Source organism: Manis pentadactyla, chromosome X (assembly GCF_030020395.1).
Source record: "Manis pentadactyla isolate mManPen7 chromosome X, mManPen7.hap1, whole genome shotgun sequence".
Classification (NCBI taxonomy): Eukaryota; Metazoa; Chordata; class Mammalia; order Pholidota; family Manidae; genus Manis; species Manis pentadactyla.
The window spans coordinates 107,604,832-107,622,496 of NC_080038.1; the positions used below are offsets into that span (position 1 = coordinate 107,604,832).

At 41.9% G+C, this 17,665-nt stretch overlaps 1 protein-coding gene across 2 annotated transcripts in view; it reads left to right on the forward strand.

Moving 5' to 3' along the window:
* Positions 1–13,861, forward strand: part of RTL4 (retrotransposon Gag like 4) — a 358,740-nt gene extending 344,879 nt beyond the window's left edge. For both annotated transcript variants that reach the window (XM_057495531.1, XM_057495532.1), the window contains exons 3-4: positions 2,352–2,453; positions 10,018–13,861. In XM_057495531.1, the coding sequence (XP_057351514.1) occupies positions 10,273–11,214 (942 nt within the window). In that variant the 5' untranslated portion in view covers positions 2,352–2,453; positions 10,018–10,272 and the 3' untranslated portion in view covers positions 11,215–13,861. The remainder of the gene's footprint in view (positions 1–2,351; positions 2,454–10,017) is intronic.
* Positions 13,862–17,665: the final 3,804 nt, after the last annotated feature.

Here is a 17,665-nt window from a genome sequence, read left to right on the forward strand (position 1 = left end):
CATCTTTCAGTGTCTGTAGAAAATATGATGCTATCAGTGATGTCTGTGGGATGCCAGGAACTTTGCATGTAGTATCTCAACTCATACTTTGCAATACACATTTTACAGATGTGGAAACTAAGGCTCAGAGAGGTATTTTCCCAAGGTCTCTGATCTTTGGCTTTGCATTCAGATTGGAAGTTCAATCTGAATTCTATCTAACTCCAAAACCCATGATTTTTCCAGTGTTTCAAATTACTTCCAAGACATAGTGTTGTTAGGAGCAAGAGTTGAGAATTCTAGTCCCAGATCTAATACTAGATAGTTGTAAGTTCTTAGATAGCTCTCTCTTTATCTGTTGGGGGAGCCTTGAATACATGCCTTGCCTGCTTCATAGTTTATCAAAATGATAATGAGATAGTAGGAGAATACTTCGATCACATAAAGTGCTCTGCTTGTGTGTGTGATATTACCAATTATTGAATGACATTAAAAGGTTGCTTCTGCACCACGCTCTATAATCCCTGTGTTGCTTGTTCACTCGTAGCCAATGCTGAGAGGGGATAGAAAGCTAACTGGAAAGGGTTTGGGATTGAAATTTAGCAAAAAGTCATAAACATGATCTGAATCATTTTCCATTTCCTGAAACCTCAAATTCTTCATCTCTAAAATTGGAACTTTTCTCTGATCTGTAGCTGTTAGGAAGCTTCTTGTAATTGAAAAACATGATATGTACTAAGTTGCTTAGATTAAGTTTTCTGTACCTTGAGCATAGCCGAGAGTTGCCCACACACCACAGGGACCTGATGATGTAAAAAACTGTAAATTTAAGTGGACTAAGCTCTGTCACCTCATCAGTTGTAAGTGGTATTCAGCACTAAGTGAATTGCACTTAATGAATTAAAGATGAACAAGACAGCAGGGAACACGAATGCAGAAGACCTTTCATTTCAAATTTAAAGGTTTTATTTTATAACTATTTGAGATCTGCAGATCAGAATTTCTCCACTCTTCCCTTCATTGATTATGTGAAACAGCATGTACTGTTGGAAATGATGGGGGCATTAGGAATGGACAGAGGAGCCAAGCTAAGCCCCCAAATTCGTAAACAAGAACCTGCTGTACCTTAGCCACTGAGTCCCCACCAGGAATAGGAGCTTTGAGGTAGATGAGCAAGGTGCATAAGGTTAAGATTTACTGTGGATCTGAGGATCAGATTCCTAAATGTGTGCAAGTATCAGGCAGTGTCATAACCCATGTTTTAGCTGTGCATTCAAGCATGCTGCCGAATCTGTAACTTTGGAAGTACTGGATCATCTTTATGACGCCTCTTCTACCTGATTCTTGGAGGCCCCACTTTCACTCCTCACCAGGTGGTAATCCTAACTCTGCTTACATTCTTTCACCGATAGGGAACTCATAACATACTTCATGAAGACACGATCCTGTTTCCACTTCCACCTGCCCAAAATCGTCTTTAGATAGCTTCTATATCTCTAAGAACAAGTATTTCACAAGAGAGTCCTTCAGAGACAGTTTTCCATCTATCGAGCTTCCCCCTTGCCCCTTGATTTGACTTACTACTTCAGTGCCTTGGTTTTCTGACCTGGAAAACAGCAAAACTGTGGTCAAGATTGAATGATACAATGAATATTACAGTTGTTCTTAAGATATGCAAATCTTTGTATACGTAGGCAATGAGCTCATTGGGATGGAAACCTAATTATTCTTTTCTGGTTCTTTAAATATGTTCACATATTGATTTGATGATGATTACATGGGTATGATGATAGCTCAATGCAGCTTTATTGAAAAGGTTCCAATTAAAAATATTTCATCTCATTGTTCTTATAAAACAAAGCAAGGTGCATATTCAATTATGCAAAGCACTCTCTCAGACTGCTTTCTTGAACCTTGAATTAATACAGAAGTCTTTATCAGGCCTCTTCATTTGTTTTGAACTGCAAAGAACAAAATCACTGCATTTATGAGGTCTGAGGAAGAATGGGAGATAGGGGAATGAAAAGTTAAGAGCTAGTGATACCAATGTCTGCTGGCCCTTCCCTCAAGTGCAGACCACTTCTTTTGAAACCCCATCCCCCTGCTTGGTTACTCAGCATCATCCTTTTTTGACAGGATTTTCATGACTGGATTTCAGGTCTTCTTTTCTTATCATAATTTTAACCTCAGACTGCTAGTGGGGATGCTTTTGTTTGTCCTTCCCTCAGCCTTTGTCATCTTAGTATATCCATCAACACAGACTTGTATAAGGCCCAGGGGACTGGGCCTCTGCAAGGTACTATGAGGGTTCAATGCAAGGAGACTTCCTCCTTCCTCCTGCAGTGTGCATGCAATAATGTGTCTTTCCACAGCTCACGGAACAGAGAAGTCAAGGTCTGAGTAACCAGAGGAGACTGCATCAAGGAGACTGAACATGAGCTGGGCCTAGGAAGAAGAAAAAAACGGGCTTTCAGGTAAGGGGACAGAGAGTTTGAAAGCAGGAGTGGGAATTATTATATGTTTGGAAGTGGGTAGGGGCTCATTTTCCTTAGGTATAAAAGTAAATCATCATACCTAATGCATAAGACTCCTTTGAGGATATGTGGTCTGGTAGAGAGGTGGCCAATGCCTGCTCAGGATGTTGTGTTTATTCCTCCAAAGCTCATGGAAGATATTGACAAGCCTTCACAGCATTATACCAGTGAGGCCAGCTGCAGACCCAAAATCCTTTTAAGTAAGGCTCTAGGCAACTAGTGCGAATCAGAGTATGCAAACTGGCATACATTGGGTACTAAAGAAATACATTACCCCCAAGTAAATGGAAGTATGGGGGAAGTATGATTACCCCCAAGGCCCCACAGAATGTCTGGTATAACTGGGTAAAAACAGAACTTGTCTTTTTCATTCTTACTGAATACATATGCAAACATTTGCATTTATGGTGTCAGAGGCTCACCATGTCCTCAGCACTTGCAGGTTTGAAATGGGACTTAGACCAAATCCTGCTACAAAGGTTATCTGCCATATGTTGTAATATCCTTTGTGAGCTATAAATAGCAGCACACTTGGTCTTCAGGGGTTTGCAGATCTCTAGAACATGGTTATTTCCACCAAAGTCTCCATTTCACTACCCATGTTATGTTAGTACCTCTCAGGGCCTGAGTCAAGTTGGGAAGTAGAGTAAAGAGACAATGAAGTCTATCTTTCGGGTTGTCCCTTGACTCCATGGAATGCTCTGTTATATATTCAACCTTAGAGTTATGACTCCCACCCACTGTCTGATCTCCCTGCCCTCCACCAAGCATCCAAATCCTTTCCTTCCTATAAAAGTACATTCATTCCTTCTAGGCCTTCCTTTCTGCTGGACTGAGAAAACAGAATGGTACAAATGGGTCATGTACTGCTGGAGCAGTGTTATCAGCCATGATTCTGACTGGGGATTGAGTAGGATCATTCAGGTTGGTAGTGTGACTGCCAGCAGAGACAGTAGGCAAAGGCAAGGAGATAAGTGAAGGACAAGACTGAGAAACCTTGCCTAGGAGGAACATTACATATGCCCATGGAGTAGGAAGGCTTGGAGACCAAGTATGGCTCCATAATAGAGTTATGCACATTAGAAAGGAAAACTGGGAAACTGTGACAGGGAATACTTCTAGAGAGTGTCCATGACATGTTTAACTTCATAAACAGGTAGGCCATGGGTCCAGCAGACCCAGAAAGAAGGATGAAGGCTAAAGGAAATTATGAGGTCTGAGTCATAGCAGTTGCCAGATTGATCCCAGCTGGGCTGCTCCATCTTGGGATTGCACATACAGGAATGGCTTTTCTACTTCATTCACAGGCATAGCCCGGCAGAGCAGTGCATATCGCCCAGCAGGAACCACAGAGCCTGAGAGTAAGGTCGGCTCAATTCCTACACCCTCTCTTGCCCCAAAGTGAGCTACTTTTCACACATCTAAGCCAGGCTAGCACTAGCCTGCTGTTTAGAGGTGACCATGAGACCTCAGGCAGAGCCTTGAAAGGAAGCTATCCTTTTATCATGCACTTCAGGGGTCACTTCTGGAACTACAATATAATGATTTATAAGAAATATATATTTGGTCATTCCGATGACCAAAATATACTTCTGAGATATATTTGGTCTTCATCCACAGTTCCTGAAAAACGCTGAGAGCTATAAAGCTGAAATGTGTGTCTTATTATGTTAATGGAGAGACCTGGACCCCAACCAGGGGCAGGGGCTGGTTGCCAGGGCACCAACCATGTGATTAGAGGATGGGAGCTTTCAGCCCCCAGCCTCCAGCCCCTGGGAGGGGAGAGGGCAAGGGGCTGGAGGTTGAATCAGGCAATGGCCAATGATTTAGTCAATCATGACCATGCAATGAAGCCCACAAAAACCCAAGGGCATTTGCTTTTTTTTTTGTACTCTGCTTCTCTGTTGGAACTTACACCTGCCACCGAGCCAGGCCCCAAGCTCCACGAGGATAGAAGCTCATTTACTTGGGACCTTGCCCTATGTATCTCTCCATCTGTCTATTAAATTGTATCCTTTACAGTATCCTTGATTAAACTAGTAAGTGTAAGTGTTTTCCTGAGTTCTGAGAGTTGCTCTAGAAAATTAATTGAACCTAAGGAGGAGGTCGTTGGAACCTCCAATCTGTAGCCGGTTGGTCAGTAGCACCTTGTGACTGGCATCTGGAGTTGTGTGTGGAGGGCAGACTTGTCGGATGGAGCCCATGGAACCTGGGGAATCTGGTGCTATCTCTGGGCAGATGGTGTCAGAATTAAGTTGTTCTTGGATGCCCTGCTGGTGTTTGAGAATTGCTTGGTGTTGTCTGTGGGAAAACTTTCTACCTCCTACACCTACACTGGAATTGGGTCCAGGAACCTGAACGGAGGAGCCAAATATTTTCTACTTTTAAAAATAGAGATAGTGCTGAAGCAGAAAGGGCCTTTTGAGAGTACTCAATTTAGAGTTTTTCAAAAGTGCTACTGGGGGAACTATGACACCAGCATTATCTGCAGAGCTTAATTAAAATGCAGATTATCTGGCCTCATCTCAGACCCATTGAATCACACTGTCCAGAAATGAGGCTCAAGAATCTGTATGTTAAACTCCCAGGGGATTCTAATGTACCCTGAAATTTGAGAACCTCTAACAAATGTTGGAGCTCCCTGTGATCCATCACTCAGTATTCTCAAAATAAAATCTGTAGACCTCTTACTGTTAGGCAGAAAGAAAGACATGAGCAGGGTGAAGAGAGAATAAAGCCAGGAAAGCCCACTAAAAGGGACTCAAGGAATTTACCATATAAAACCAGAGAGCCAGTAAGGACTCACAGAGTTAATTAGTTAATTAGTCCAAGTTTCAAAGGCCTGGAGTGACTTGGAATGTCCAGATATTCCCTAGATGAAAAACAATTTCCCAGATAAGGAAAAACATCAGAGTGCATCCCACGTCTTCATCGTACCAGTTAGATCAGGCCTCCAAGGCCAAAGATTGTCAATCAAGGACTTCTCTGTCCTACCCCATGAGGCACAGCAGGGAAATGGGACAAAGATCATGCTATTGTAAAATCTACTTAGCTTGTGAGAGAGGCCCAGTTTATTCTTTATCTTAAGCTATAGGCTGTTCTTCTTCCTCTTCCCGCCTCTTAATCAATTAAGTAACTCTCTAACCAGGACAGGAGATAGACCTCCAAAGTGTAAATGAAAAATAATGCCAAGATCTGGACCAACACAGTCACCTAAAAAACCCTATTCTTAAGACAAAACTTCAAAGGAATTACCAATCACCTGTATACAACATGACTTATGCTGACCCCTACCCAAAAGGCCCTATAAAACCCCAAACTTTAAACCTTTAAGGGAGCCTCCTCTTTGAGGTTTCCCACACTCCCCTTTCTTTGTGTGTGTACCTTTTGCCTTAAATAAAGACTTCGTACTAGTCACCTTAATACATTTTGTCTCTGCACTCTTCCAGTGGTAAGCTTCTTTGTCACTTTGCCATTTCATTCTATTCTTCAGACTTAAGCACAAGTCTTCACTCTTTTTGTCCTACTTCAGACAAGTAGGAAGGGGCTACAAGATCTCTGCTTTGGGCTTGCAAGTTCCCACTGCCTGGGTAACCAGACAGGGCTGCAGCTCGTATGATCATGCTCCTTAGTAGCCTGCCTGAAAATCTCCTTTCTTTGCCTTTGGGAAGTTCTCAGAACATAATCTCACTCCAGCCAGTGTTCTGTGGCTCCCTTAAATCCTGAGGTAGTAGGGACTTAGTTCCCATGCTGTGCAGATTCAAGCAGACGCTGGACACCAGGTGACCCTGGCTTTAGGAGTTGGCAAGGGATTTGCCCTATGCTGAGCAGGAGTTCAGTGAGCTTCCCTTTCTTCCCTCTGTTCATACTTGCTCTCTGCTGCCTACAAGCCAGCTGCCAAATGAATTCTTTCCTTACCTTTCACTCAGACTTCCCTGCATCTCTGAACCAAATTCCTTCCCAACATTACCATTAAATCATTTGAGGTACCAATAAAAAATTTAGATTTCTGTGTCTCCTGCTAACCTTCCTGAATCAGAATTTCTTCTATATGATTAAGTTTGAGAAATCCGATCCCTTCATTGAACAGATACAAAAACTGACCCAGAGAGAGGAAATGATCTGCCCAGGATGTCAATCTAGATGGCAGCAGAGCTAGGGTCACACACAAGTCTCCAGAAAAGTCCAAACAGTATGCCCCTGTGGTCACCTCTTGAGGGTTGTTTTTGTCTCCATTTAGCTTCCATGGCCACAGCATTCCTTAGAAGGTCTGGAGCTCAAGAGTAAGAATGTAACTCTTCTGGGTAGTAGCATGACCCTAGGTGAAAGCTTCTCCTCCAGTGGGTTATGCAGGATAGCTTGAAAATAAAGCATTGTAAGCTCTGCTGTAGGCACCAGGGGCTGCAGGCCCTTCTCCGAACAGGGTCTAAGGGGAGTCCAGAGTGGGGCAGTTTTATATCCAGGGAAACTTAAGCATGGTTTTGAGTCAAACTGCACACAAACACCAAAATGACCTGCAAAAGTTTACTAAACCTTTTCTTGCTGTTGTTTTGTAGTTGAAACACATACAGATTAAGTAGAAACTTACACGTTTGCAGTTTTGTGTCAGACCTGATGAAAGCTACTAGTCTGATCCCCCAAACCTGTGCATTTTAGTTTCCTGCTCTGTCTGTGCTTCATCTCCCCTTACCTCCACCCCGGCTGTGGTCTGGAACTCCTCCAGACTATCATGCTCCACCCCAGGATCTGCTGGGACAATCCAGTAAAAGGCCACTGACCTCTAAAAGGAGAGCAATTTCCAAAATAATAAGGCAAGGTATATTTTCTTTGAGGAATTAAGCAATTGCCATTGACGACAGTGCCATTGCATGATTTACATTAGGATTAATGCTTATAATTTCAGCAAGTGTTTCACCAGTGCTACATAATTAGAAAAATTAAATGCTCTGCCACCTTGAATGCATAATTCTGTTAAGAAAAAAACCTAGAGACCTCTACAGATATTCTGGAACTTCTGAGGGTGGAGGGAAAGGGCAGAAGGCAGAGACAGAGAAAGAAAAGTTATAGTCATTCCCCTCCAACCAAAAGAAGAACATGGTAGAGGTTCACCATCCCTTATCTTTCATTCTGAAATCAAAAAGCTCTATTAAATGAAAGCTATTTTTTTTCATTAATTTGGAGCCAACATTCATGTGGCAATAACACCTGACCTGAACTGACAAGAATTTAGTCCTTATCTCTTTTAGTATGAATATTCAGACATTTTTATGCAGAAATGTTAATGGCTTCATTATGGGATGTTTTCCCAGACACCACTGGGAGTGTTATGTAATAAACAGTACTTACTCTGTGTTGCCTTTCTAAAATCTGAAAAAATTCAAATTCTGAAACACAGATAACAGACTGTGGACCTAGAATAATGATAGCTAACATTTATGGAGCACTTGCCATCTGCATGAAGCTGTGCTAATTTCTTTTCGTATCATTTAATCCTCATGACACTGTGAGGCAGGTATTAAAATCATTCCCATTTTAAGGTTTAGGAACTGATTCTCAAGAGAGGTTAAGTAACTTGCCCAGAGTCACACAAATTTTGGTCAAGCCAGGGTTTGGACCCAGGTCAGTCCAGTTCTAGAACATGCATGCTGAGCTCTTGCACTTTACTGCCTGGGAGAGAAAAAGAGTTGTGAAGGACAGTGTGGGTTCTTTGTGGGCTTTATGTGGAAGTAGAATAGGCTACCATCTATTCAGTGTCATTTGAGGGCCAACCTCTTACTACCAAATGTGTCCCCAACCCATCCTTACTTCTCTGTGATGCTGTAACATGGCTTGATTTATTTTTCAAGGTTCATCTGGATGGCTTTCCTCACAGGGACTACTAGCATCAGAAGTCCACTGGGCAGCGTATTAAAGTGCAGATTCTGGGCATCCACCCCAGACTGACTGAATCAGGATTGCGAGGGATTGGGGCCAAGTTGATTTTTATGCACATTAAAGATTGAAGAGAAACTGAATGCCCTGAGAAAGGCTAATCATTAACTCTCATTAATTAATGTCGTAGCTGTCAGTTGACACCTAGATAGACTGGCAGGAATAAATTCATGGATGGGCACCTGGAAAGTGGAAGAGTTCTGAAAAGTGGACCAGAAGGGTGAGATATGGATAGGAAGAAAGAATGGTGACTATGACAGTATCTCCCTACTTTGGCCATATGACATTGTTCAGCTGCATTGGAACAATCTTAGAAACAACTATTTCATTTCATTTTGCCCCGCAGAGCACCTATCTATTATCTCATTAATGCAATAAGCCTCTGAAGTAGATAAGATAGTTATCCTCATTAGGTAAAAGAGAAAACTGAGACCTAAATGAGTCATTCAAAGTCATCTAACTGATTAATTCTAGAGGTTGGATAAGTTTCTGGCCTTTGATCTTATACAATTTCAGTCTTCTAATAATTTCTTCCATAGGTCTAGAGAGGAGGAACATTAAATAAAACCTAGGGAATCAAGTCTTACTTTCAATGACTAACATTTTTTTGCCCACCAGTGGCCAATTTAAATACATTTAAATGGTGTGCTACACAAGGAAAGAGCAATGAGAGGAATTACACTGATATGCCATAGGTTAAGGGTTTGTGTTTAACTTTTACTAGTTGCTTTCTTCTTGTTATCAGTGCAGGGATGACTACTGAATATTTTGATCATTATACTTTTCATACAATTCTGTTCTTGTTTGCTAGGCTCTCAACCTCATCTCTTCATTTTGCCTGTGATATCTTAATCATCTCCATGGCAACAAAATGTGACCTCAGACAGGGACTAAGAAACTAGAAAAAAATGGATTAACTATGACCAGAGCAATCATATCCCCACAGCAATGCAGGCTAGGATTGGGGCATCGAAGGTCAAGTCCAATAGTGATTATTCCTATCCAGGCTAAATGCTCTCTAGAGAAGCACTTTTCAAACTTCAGTGCACATTCAAAGCACATTTAACGAGGGAATCTTGTTATATATTGACTCAGTACGTCTGGAGTGGACCTGAGAGTCTGCAATTCTAACAGGCTCCCTGGTGATGTCTATGCTGCTGGTTCCCTGACCACATTTTGAGTAACAAGGGCCAGGAACCATCATCATGCCCGAGCAGTATATGCAGATAAGCATATTTGTAGTCCTAGAGGAAGTGCATTTTTTGGACTGCAGTCTTGATGAGCATGCCAGCTCTAATATTAACTAGTTGTGTGGCCTTGGGAAAACATCTTTACTTCTCTGGTCTCTATTTTCCCATCTGTGAAATTATGAATTTGGCCTGGATGATCTCTAACATTACTGTGGATTGTGAAATCCCTTGATTGCTGGATGAAAAAAAGGAGACCCTTGAAAACAAAAAGCTTAGTTTGAGGGCAAATTGCTTCTATATTACAAGTAACGGGGGTGGGGAGAGAAATATGCTGTGACTTTTGTATTTATCTTCTTAATTCCAATTATTCTATGTGTCCTAAGGTGATTTATTTCTTCTGAATGTGAAGAACACTGGTATTCTCCGTGAAGAAGAGGCAACACTGAAGAGTGGACAACAGTTTTGGCTACTCTCCAACTCAGTTTTCAGCATCCCCTTGTGACTTCTTCATAGCTAACAGCTCTGGCTACTTGCTCGTGACACTGTCTCTCTAATCACAGGGCAAACCCACTGTCTGCCCTTGGCCTCCAGTACTGGGTCTCAATTTTACTTAGCCCCACTTGATTCTAGAAGATATAATGGAGAAGTACACAGAATCCCTGCCTACACTGCAGGTAGAGCATTCCTCCCTTCAGGCAGAGGATCTGATAATACCACCACAAAAGCAACATTTGACTAAGGAGGACACTGCTCTGAAGGGCCAAGTCATGCCTGCCCTGGACACCCCTATGATGTCTGTACCCTTCTCGTTTGAGCATCTCTCCCAGTTTCGTGGTGACCCTGACAGTCTCTCAGTGTTTCTTGCTCAGGTGACTACCAACTTGACAGCTCTCAAGACCCTCAGTCCTGCATATGATGCCCAAATTAAGTGCTTCTTTGATTTCCTATCTCAGCAGATGGAAAGTAATGGGGTCATGTCTGGGCCTGACCAGAGTACTCTGCTGCAACAATATGATGACTTTGTTCTTAAGTTCCAGCAGTCAATGTGTGAGCCCGCAAAACAAGAGATGAGCCCTCTAGACAAAGGGGACAACTCTCAGCAGGATGCTACTACTTTTCACTTCCTTGCTCAAAATCTGAGCTGTAATGAAAACAGTCGGAGTGATCACCTCCAAGAGGGACTGCCTGACCCCATCCAGCATGAAATGAGTGGCACAGATATGATGGACAACCTTCCAGACCTGATCACTCAGTGTATGCAACTGGACAAGAAACAAAATGACTGGCCAGAGCTCCTACAGTCAGAGGCCCATTTCCCAGTGTTGGCTTCTCAGATCCACCAGCAAGCCCTCTCCATCCCTGCAGGTCTATCATCCAAGGAAGAGTCTGTACAGCTGCGAGGAAGCCAGCCGCCTCTTACCCCAGCCAAACGAGCCCGCCAGCAAGAAACTCAGTTGTGCTCCTACTGTAGCCAGGCTGGTCACTTCACAAGAGATTGCCTTGCCAAACGTTCCCGAACCCCAGCAAGGGTAAATAACTCAGCTCACCAGCAAGAGGAGCCCAGGCAATTCACTTTGTAAACTTACATCCCTCTCACCTCTAGCCTTACTGATTTATATCCTGCACTTTATAGACAGTCATGAACTCATGTGCTTCTGGGAATTTACACAACCAGATCTTGTTCATTTGGTGACCCATCACTAAACCTAATCCAACAATGATGAAAACAATTAACAGGCCCTTTTCATAGTTCATACCAACTCGCCAAGAGCACTGAAAACCTGCAGGCAAAACTCTGCCTTGTCTTAGCCAGTGCAAACAACTCAGTGCATTAGGAACCCATCCCCACTAATGATGGAGATCTGCGTTGAATTTGTTCACCCAAGTGTTCTGTGCCTACGACTCAGCCAAGCCTTTTACCCCCACCCTACCCTCTGTATCCTAGTTCCCTTTTGGTTTAGGACCATTAGCTGAAGTCCTAACTGCATTCCCATATCCTACCAATATTTTCCTACTAGAGGCGGAATCCTGCTCCACCTATTGAGTAGAGTCCAGCTTCAACACAAAGCATCCTGCATGGAAACACAGCTCTGCCACCCTTCATACAGCTATGTATTTTGTGCCATTTGAAGACTTCGGTCTGCCCCACAAACTGGCCATCTTGGCTGTTGACAAACAAGATGGTATGGCCCTTTGAACACTCTGCTTGGAACTATTGGTCCATTTCTTTGAGGGCTGGCCCTTCGGGCTGGTGCATATTTGCAATGTTGCAATACTTTGACAAGTATTTATAAGACTTGGGAGAGGAGTCCCATCCTAGTTATTGTGTCTGTAGCATGTCCTGGCTGCATTCAACAGGAAGCCTGGCTAAGTAAATCTCCACTGAAGACTGAGAGTCAGGCCCTGCAGTAGTTTCTGACTCTGGAGGCATCAGTGTGATCTGAGGATCACTGCCCAATGATGTTGAGTTCTATTCTTAGGGACTACCTCTGAGAACCCTCATCTAGCTGAGGATCTTGGAGAGCAATTAATGGCAGACAACTTTCTGAACCATCCTATCTGAAAAATCCTGGGACATATACATCAACACCATCTGTACATAGAAGTCAAGAACTGGGGGTTTGATTGCTTGTGTTATGCTCTTGGCATGTGACAGCTTTGTATATGAGTTCCTAATGCTTCTGAACAAAAGTAATGCCATGCTGGAAATACACAACTCCCTAAAATGTGAAGGATATCAAGTGATGATCAGTGTTGGATATTAATTACCAGTCCTCTGTTCTCTACTCCTTGGTGCTGATGTATGTCGCTATAATGGATATTCTGAAGAAATACCAGATTCCATATTCCCTAGAAGCCATCAAGGCCTCTCAGAACATGCCATGCCATTGTACTTTGGCCTTTCTGCCCATCAGTGCCTCACTAACCACTGTTTCAATCCTTGTTGGCGTTCACAAGAGGTCTCCTTTATCAATAGCTTGCTATGCATCCACCTTACTCCATATGCTCTCACAACAACAAAGCTGAATGCGTATAGTCCAGTTGTGCCAAGAAATGTCCACTAGGGTACTGGGATGTATGAGATCTTCTATCAAGTAGATCATTTGTACTTTCAGTGACTGGGATTACCTGGACGTATCCTGATCTAGTACTAAAATTTCTGTAATAAAGGACTAACCCAATGGTCTCCAGTTTCTTTCCTTACTGACCCCAATACAGTCCTGGATGCTGATAGGAGCGCTTAGTTGGCTTCATCACCAGTCTTTCCTTATCTTAGGGTCACTGTTTATCATTCTGTGCTCTCTCACAAAAATGTGTCAATTTATTTCCTGTTGGGACCTTTCCTCTGCAGCAACATTACCTTCTTCCCCAGGACATCTTCATATTTTATAACCTGTTAAAACAAATAATTGATCCTGGACTATGAACTTCAGTTCAGCTCTCATTTCTAGAAGCCCCTTTTGAGGAATTCCCAATCAAGGCCCTCTTGTGCTCTATGTGAAAAAATCCAAAAGCCAAACAGCATATGGATAGGATGTTGGGATAGTGCTTAACTGTCTACTAGCTAGTAAATATTTCGCTTGCCACTTCAAAATTTTGTTATGCCACCATCTACTTCAGCTAGAATGAACTCATTATTTAGCATAGAATTCCACCAGTATGTCCTCAGAACTTACACTGAAGTGAATTTCTCTGAGAATGAAACTGATTAAAACCTACAGAGAATAGCTGATCTGTAACCTACTCAAAGATATAGTCAGCAACTACAAAGTCTTGGGCAATCCTCAAGTCCAATCAAGGTTGTAGTTTAAGAAGGCAGATCTGGTATATGATTAATGCCACCAAGCAAGATAAAATCTAATCATTTTATGGTAAGTATGAAGAAGGAACTGTCAACAAGAGAATAGTCTGCAAAGTCTAGAAAAAGGGGCAGTTAAAGACCCATAAGGCACTGGTAATCTCCCTAGACTCAGAGAGGGAATGTTGTCCTGCAGATAATTTGGCAGATCCACCTACAGTGGGGTAAAGGCTGTAGGCCATCCCAATTTGTGTCATTAGCTATTAAGATCACCACCAAATTCCCCTTTCTCTGACTCCCTGCTCTGAGAAGTAATCTGATTGTAATTACTTTCCCACATAAACTTAGTTATGAGAAGAAAATTTGCCAACCAGCTGACAGGAGTGTCCTAACCTACTGGGCAGTTAATTCCCATTATAAACGAATAAATTGATGTTTGGCTTATACATCCATTTTTGTGCGTTTTAATAACAATCAATCCTCCAGATCTTAATCACCTCTGAGCACACTGGAAAAAAAGTAAGGTTCTCACTATGCGGAGGCAGCACCACAGAGTGAACCATAGTGAGTCCACTGAAGATCAGTCCTCCTGGAAGCCTTGCATCAACAGTCAGCCAGCCTCCCTCTTTATCTCTCCTACTTGTCTACAACTATACTAAAATTCTCCAAAATCTATGTTTTCCACTTCCTGCACCCATCTCCACTCACACCCAGAACCATGGCAACTGCCAAAGTAACTCGGTCTTACAATGCTATTTATTTCAGTCCAACCATCAGTATCTACTGCCATGGATGAAGATAGAACACATAACTATAGACACAAGCTCCTGGCAAGCACCTTCTAAGAGGGAGAAGTGTATGATTGTCATAACTCTTATTCTGCCTGGCTGGCAACACAGAGGACCCATGCTGTCTCTGCCCTCACCTCTGTCCGTGATGGTAAAACAAATTTCACCCTTTTCTGGACTCTGAAATATTTTTTCCACCTAGCACCATCTTTATATGGCCACAGTAACCATCTCAAAAAAATAGAGTATTTAGGATATATCAGCATCTTGGTCAAATCTAACACCTCATGCCCTTTGGAGATTTCTCGGAGCTTGTGTCACAACTCTAAAGCCTTCTACATTGGTGGCATGTTTCATTGTCTTCCTATGAAGCTTCCGGCCCCACTTGGCCAAGAGAATGGAAAAACCTTCAAGGGAATATAGCGTCGTGGATGTCACCGTCATGCAAGAGTCACTGCCTACATTTGTGCACTAAATTACTGGTATTACTTCCTGGTGTTGGCTTTGAATCTTGGGTCTACTTGAATGTACTTTCTGTTCATTGATTTCTGGTACATATACTACATGGTACTGGTTCTTTTATCTGTTCAACTCAGTAATAAGCCAGCGGTGACTGTATTTCACAAACCCCATTTGCTTCATAGCTACCCAGTGGAGAACCACGTAGAATTTCAGTTTTCCCTATACACAAAAGACTTGTCCCTTTGGGCATAAAATCATTACAGATATACCCAGAATTCCAGGTATAGACACAAAATAAATTTGAATAGGATAACATTTTCTTTTTTATTACTAAGACTTTGTAAAATGATGTCCAGTGATTTGGGGGCATTTTGGGGTTTCCTCAGTATCTTGACAGAAGAGTTACTGTGAACCCTTCCCTGAAAGCTGCAATTCTCTTTCTTAAGTTGTACTTGATGCACAAATCCCACTCCCCTAAAAGTTCAGTTGGAATGTTTTAATAAATGGGTTTCCTTAGCAATGAAGCTCATCTTTCCTCCCCCTCACAAGATGTTCCTATAGTTTTTCCATATTGGCATTCTTAATAATAGAAGTAAGAGTTACCATTTATTGACCACTTACTACATGTCAGGCACTGTGCTCTTTGATTTGTGTGAATTTTTTCTTTTAATCATCACAACCCTCTTAGATATCTGTTATCATCATCCTTGTTAGGCAGATGAGGAAAGTGAGGCTTATAGTAGGTAAGGAAATGATTCACAGACACAGTGTAGTAAGAGACAGGACTCAAATACAGATAGATCTAACAACAGAGCCCATACTCCTACATAGTATATTGCTGTCCATCTATAACAGGAGTCAACCACCTACCACCTGTGAGCCAAATCTGGCCTAGTGCCTGATTTTTAAAAATAAAATTTCATTGGAACACAGCCACGCCCATCATTTACGTTTTGTCTATGGGTGCTTTCATGCTAGGACATGTATGGCCCACAAAGCTAAAAATATTCACTATCTGGCCCTTTACAGAAAAGCCTCCCATCTCCTGATCTACGACATATTGAAGTATTAGACTAAAATCAGATTTACTTTTAAATTATGTGATATAAACCTTGAATTCCACTCTTTCCAACTAAAACTGCATAGAAAGAAAAAAATGAAATAGGAAAGTGTTAAATCAGTCCAGCCCTTGGGGCATCTTACTGCTTTTATTTGTCCTCTCAAATAGCCCACTTATCACCATTCTTTTTTTCTTGCCTCTAAAGTAGTCCCCATATATATGATAACACAATGGGATTTTGTAGAGGCTTGCACAGAATGCTTTGGGTAGTCTAAATAAGTTTCACCGGTACTTTCTACATGGAACACGCATACTTTCTATATCAAACAACTTTACTAGATTGTCCAGGTATGGTTGTGAGAGATGTTTGCTATATGCCTCCCCAGCAAGCATTTTACTTTTGGCAATAGACCCTAATCTTCATATAGAGATTCAACTTCTTTCCCATGTCAGTCCATCTTCCTGGGTGGAATTCCTTCTTCAGCTGTGAGACCCAGGCTTAAGTCAATGATCACATGGCATTTGCCTGGCTCTTGTAACTATTCCAAGTGTGGGTTTGTGTCCTAAACTTATCCAAGAGTGAATTTTATGGCTTTTCTTGGAAATGATAGACAAGGATTCTCATTTTTTTTCTACTGGAATGGAATGTGGAACGATGTAGCCCTGATTATGCTGATAGCCATCTTCTGGCTAAGAGAAGAGAACCTTTTTAAGGATGGAAACATCCTGAGGAAGCAGAACTGAGGGGTAAGGAGAAACCAAATCCCAATGATGGCTTTTGAATTACTGAACCCAGCTATGCTTGAAGGTACTTAGCCATTAAGCTAATAAATCCTTTTATAGTGGCACATTGGGTAGAGTTTTCTGTCTTTTGCAACCCAGAGTCCTGCTAAAATGATTTTCTGTACTGAAACTATACTATTTTTAACTGTATATACTATATCAACGTGAGTAGCCAAGGCCTAATAACAACAAAAATGTTCTTACACTGCAGTGGTGGTATTGGGCAAAGAACAGTTTTAGGAACTCTGCTCCACTTTTACCCTCTAACACAGAAATTCCCAGCTTCTCTGCCAGGAGGAGCTTTGTAGAGTCTACTGGATTCAAGAGTTTTGTTTGACCTACTGGGCAGATACAGACTGACCTTGTGTGGACAAATCATTTTTCAAAAAGATTATAAGCTTCTGCTCAAAAATCCTGTAATTACTTTGTAAACAAAGGTGAGATGGCTGCTTAGGGTTTTGGGGGCAGGTTGTGGCCCAGCACCTTTCCCATCATCAACACCTGTGCCATTGCCAGGTACTATTTTTTAACCTATGGTTTAAAAAGCTATAGCAAGACAGCAAAGTGTAGTGTTTAAGAATGGGAAGTCTGGAGCCAGACTCCAGGGTTCAAATGCTAGTTCTACCTCTCACTAACTGGATGGCCTTTTGCAGTTTCCCTAACCTTTGTGACTTTGTTTCCTAGTATATGTAAGTTTATTATGAAAACAAATGAATGTTTTTAAAAAACTTAAAATAGTGCCTGGCATATAATAAGCAGTACGGAAATGTTTGTTAAATATGAAAAAGTGAATAAATGGCAGAAAAAGTACTGCAGATATTTGAAAGATACATGTACAGGGTCTGTCAAAATATACATGGTCCTAAAGGGAAGGGAGTTGGGACGGTGTGTGATGAGGAGGGAGAAGGGGATTCAGGGGCATTATGATTAGCACACATAATGTAGGGGGGTCACGGGGAAGGCAGTATAGCCCAGAGAAGACAAGACGTGACTCTTACGCACCTTACTATGCTGATGGATGGTGACTGCAATAGGGTGTCGGGGGGACTTGATAATATGGGTGAATGTTGTAGCTACAATGTTGCTCATGTGAGACCTTCATAAGATTGTATATCAATGATACCTTAATTTAAAAAATG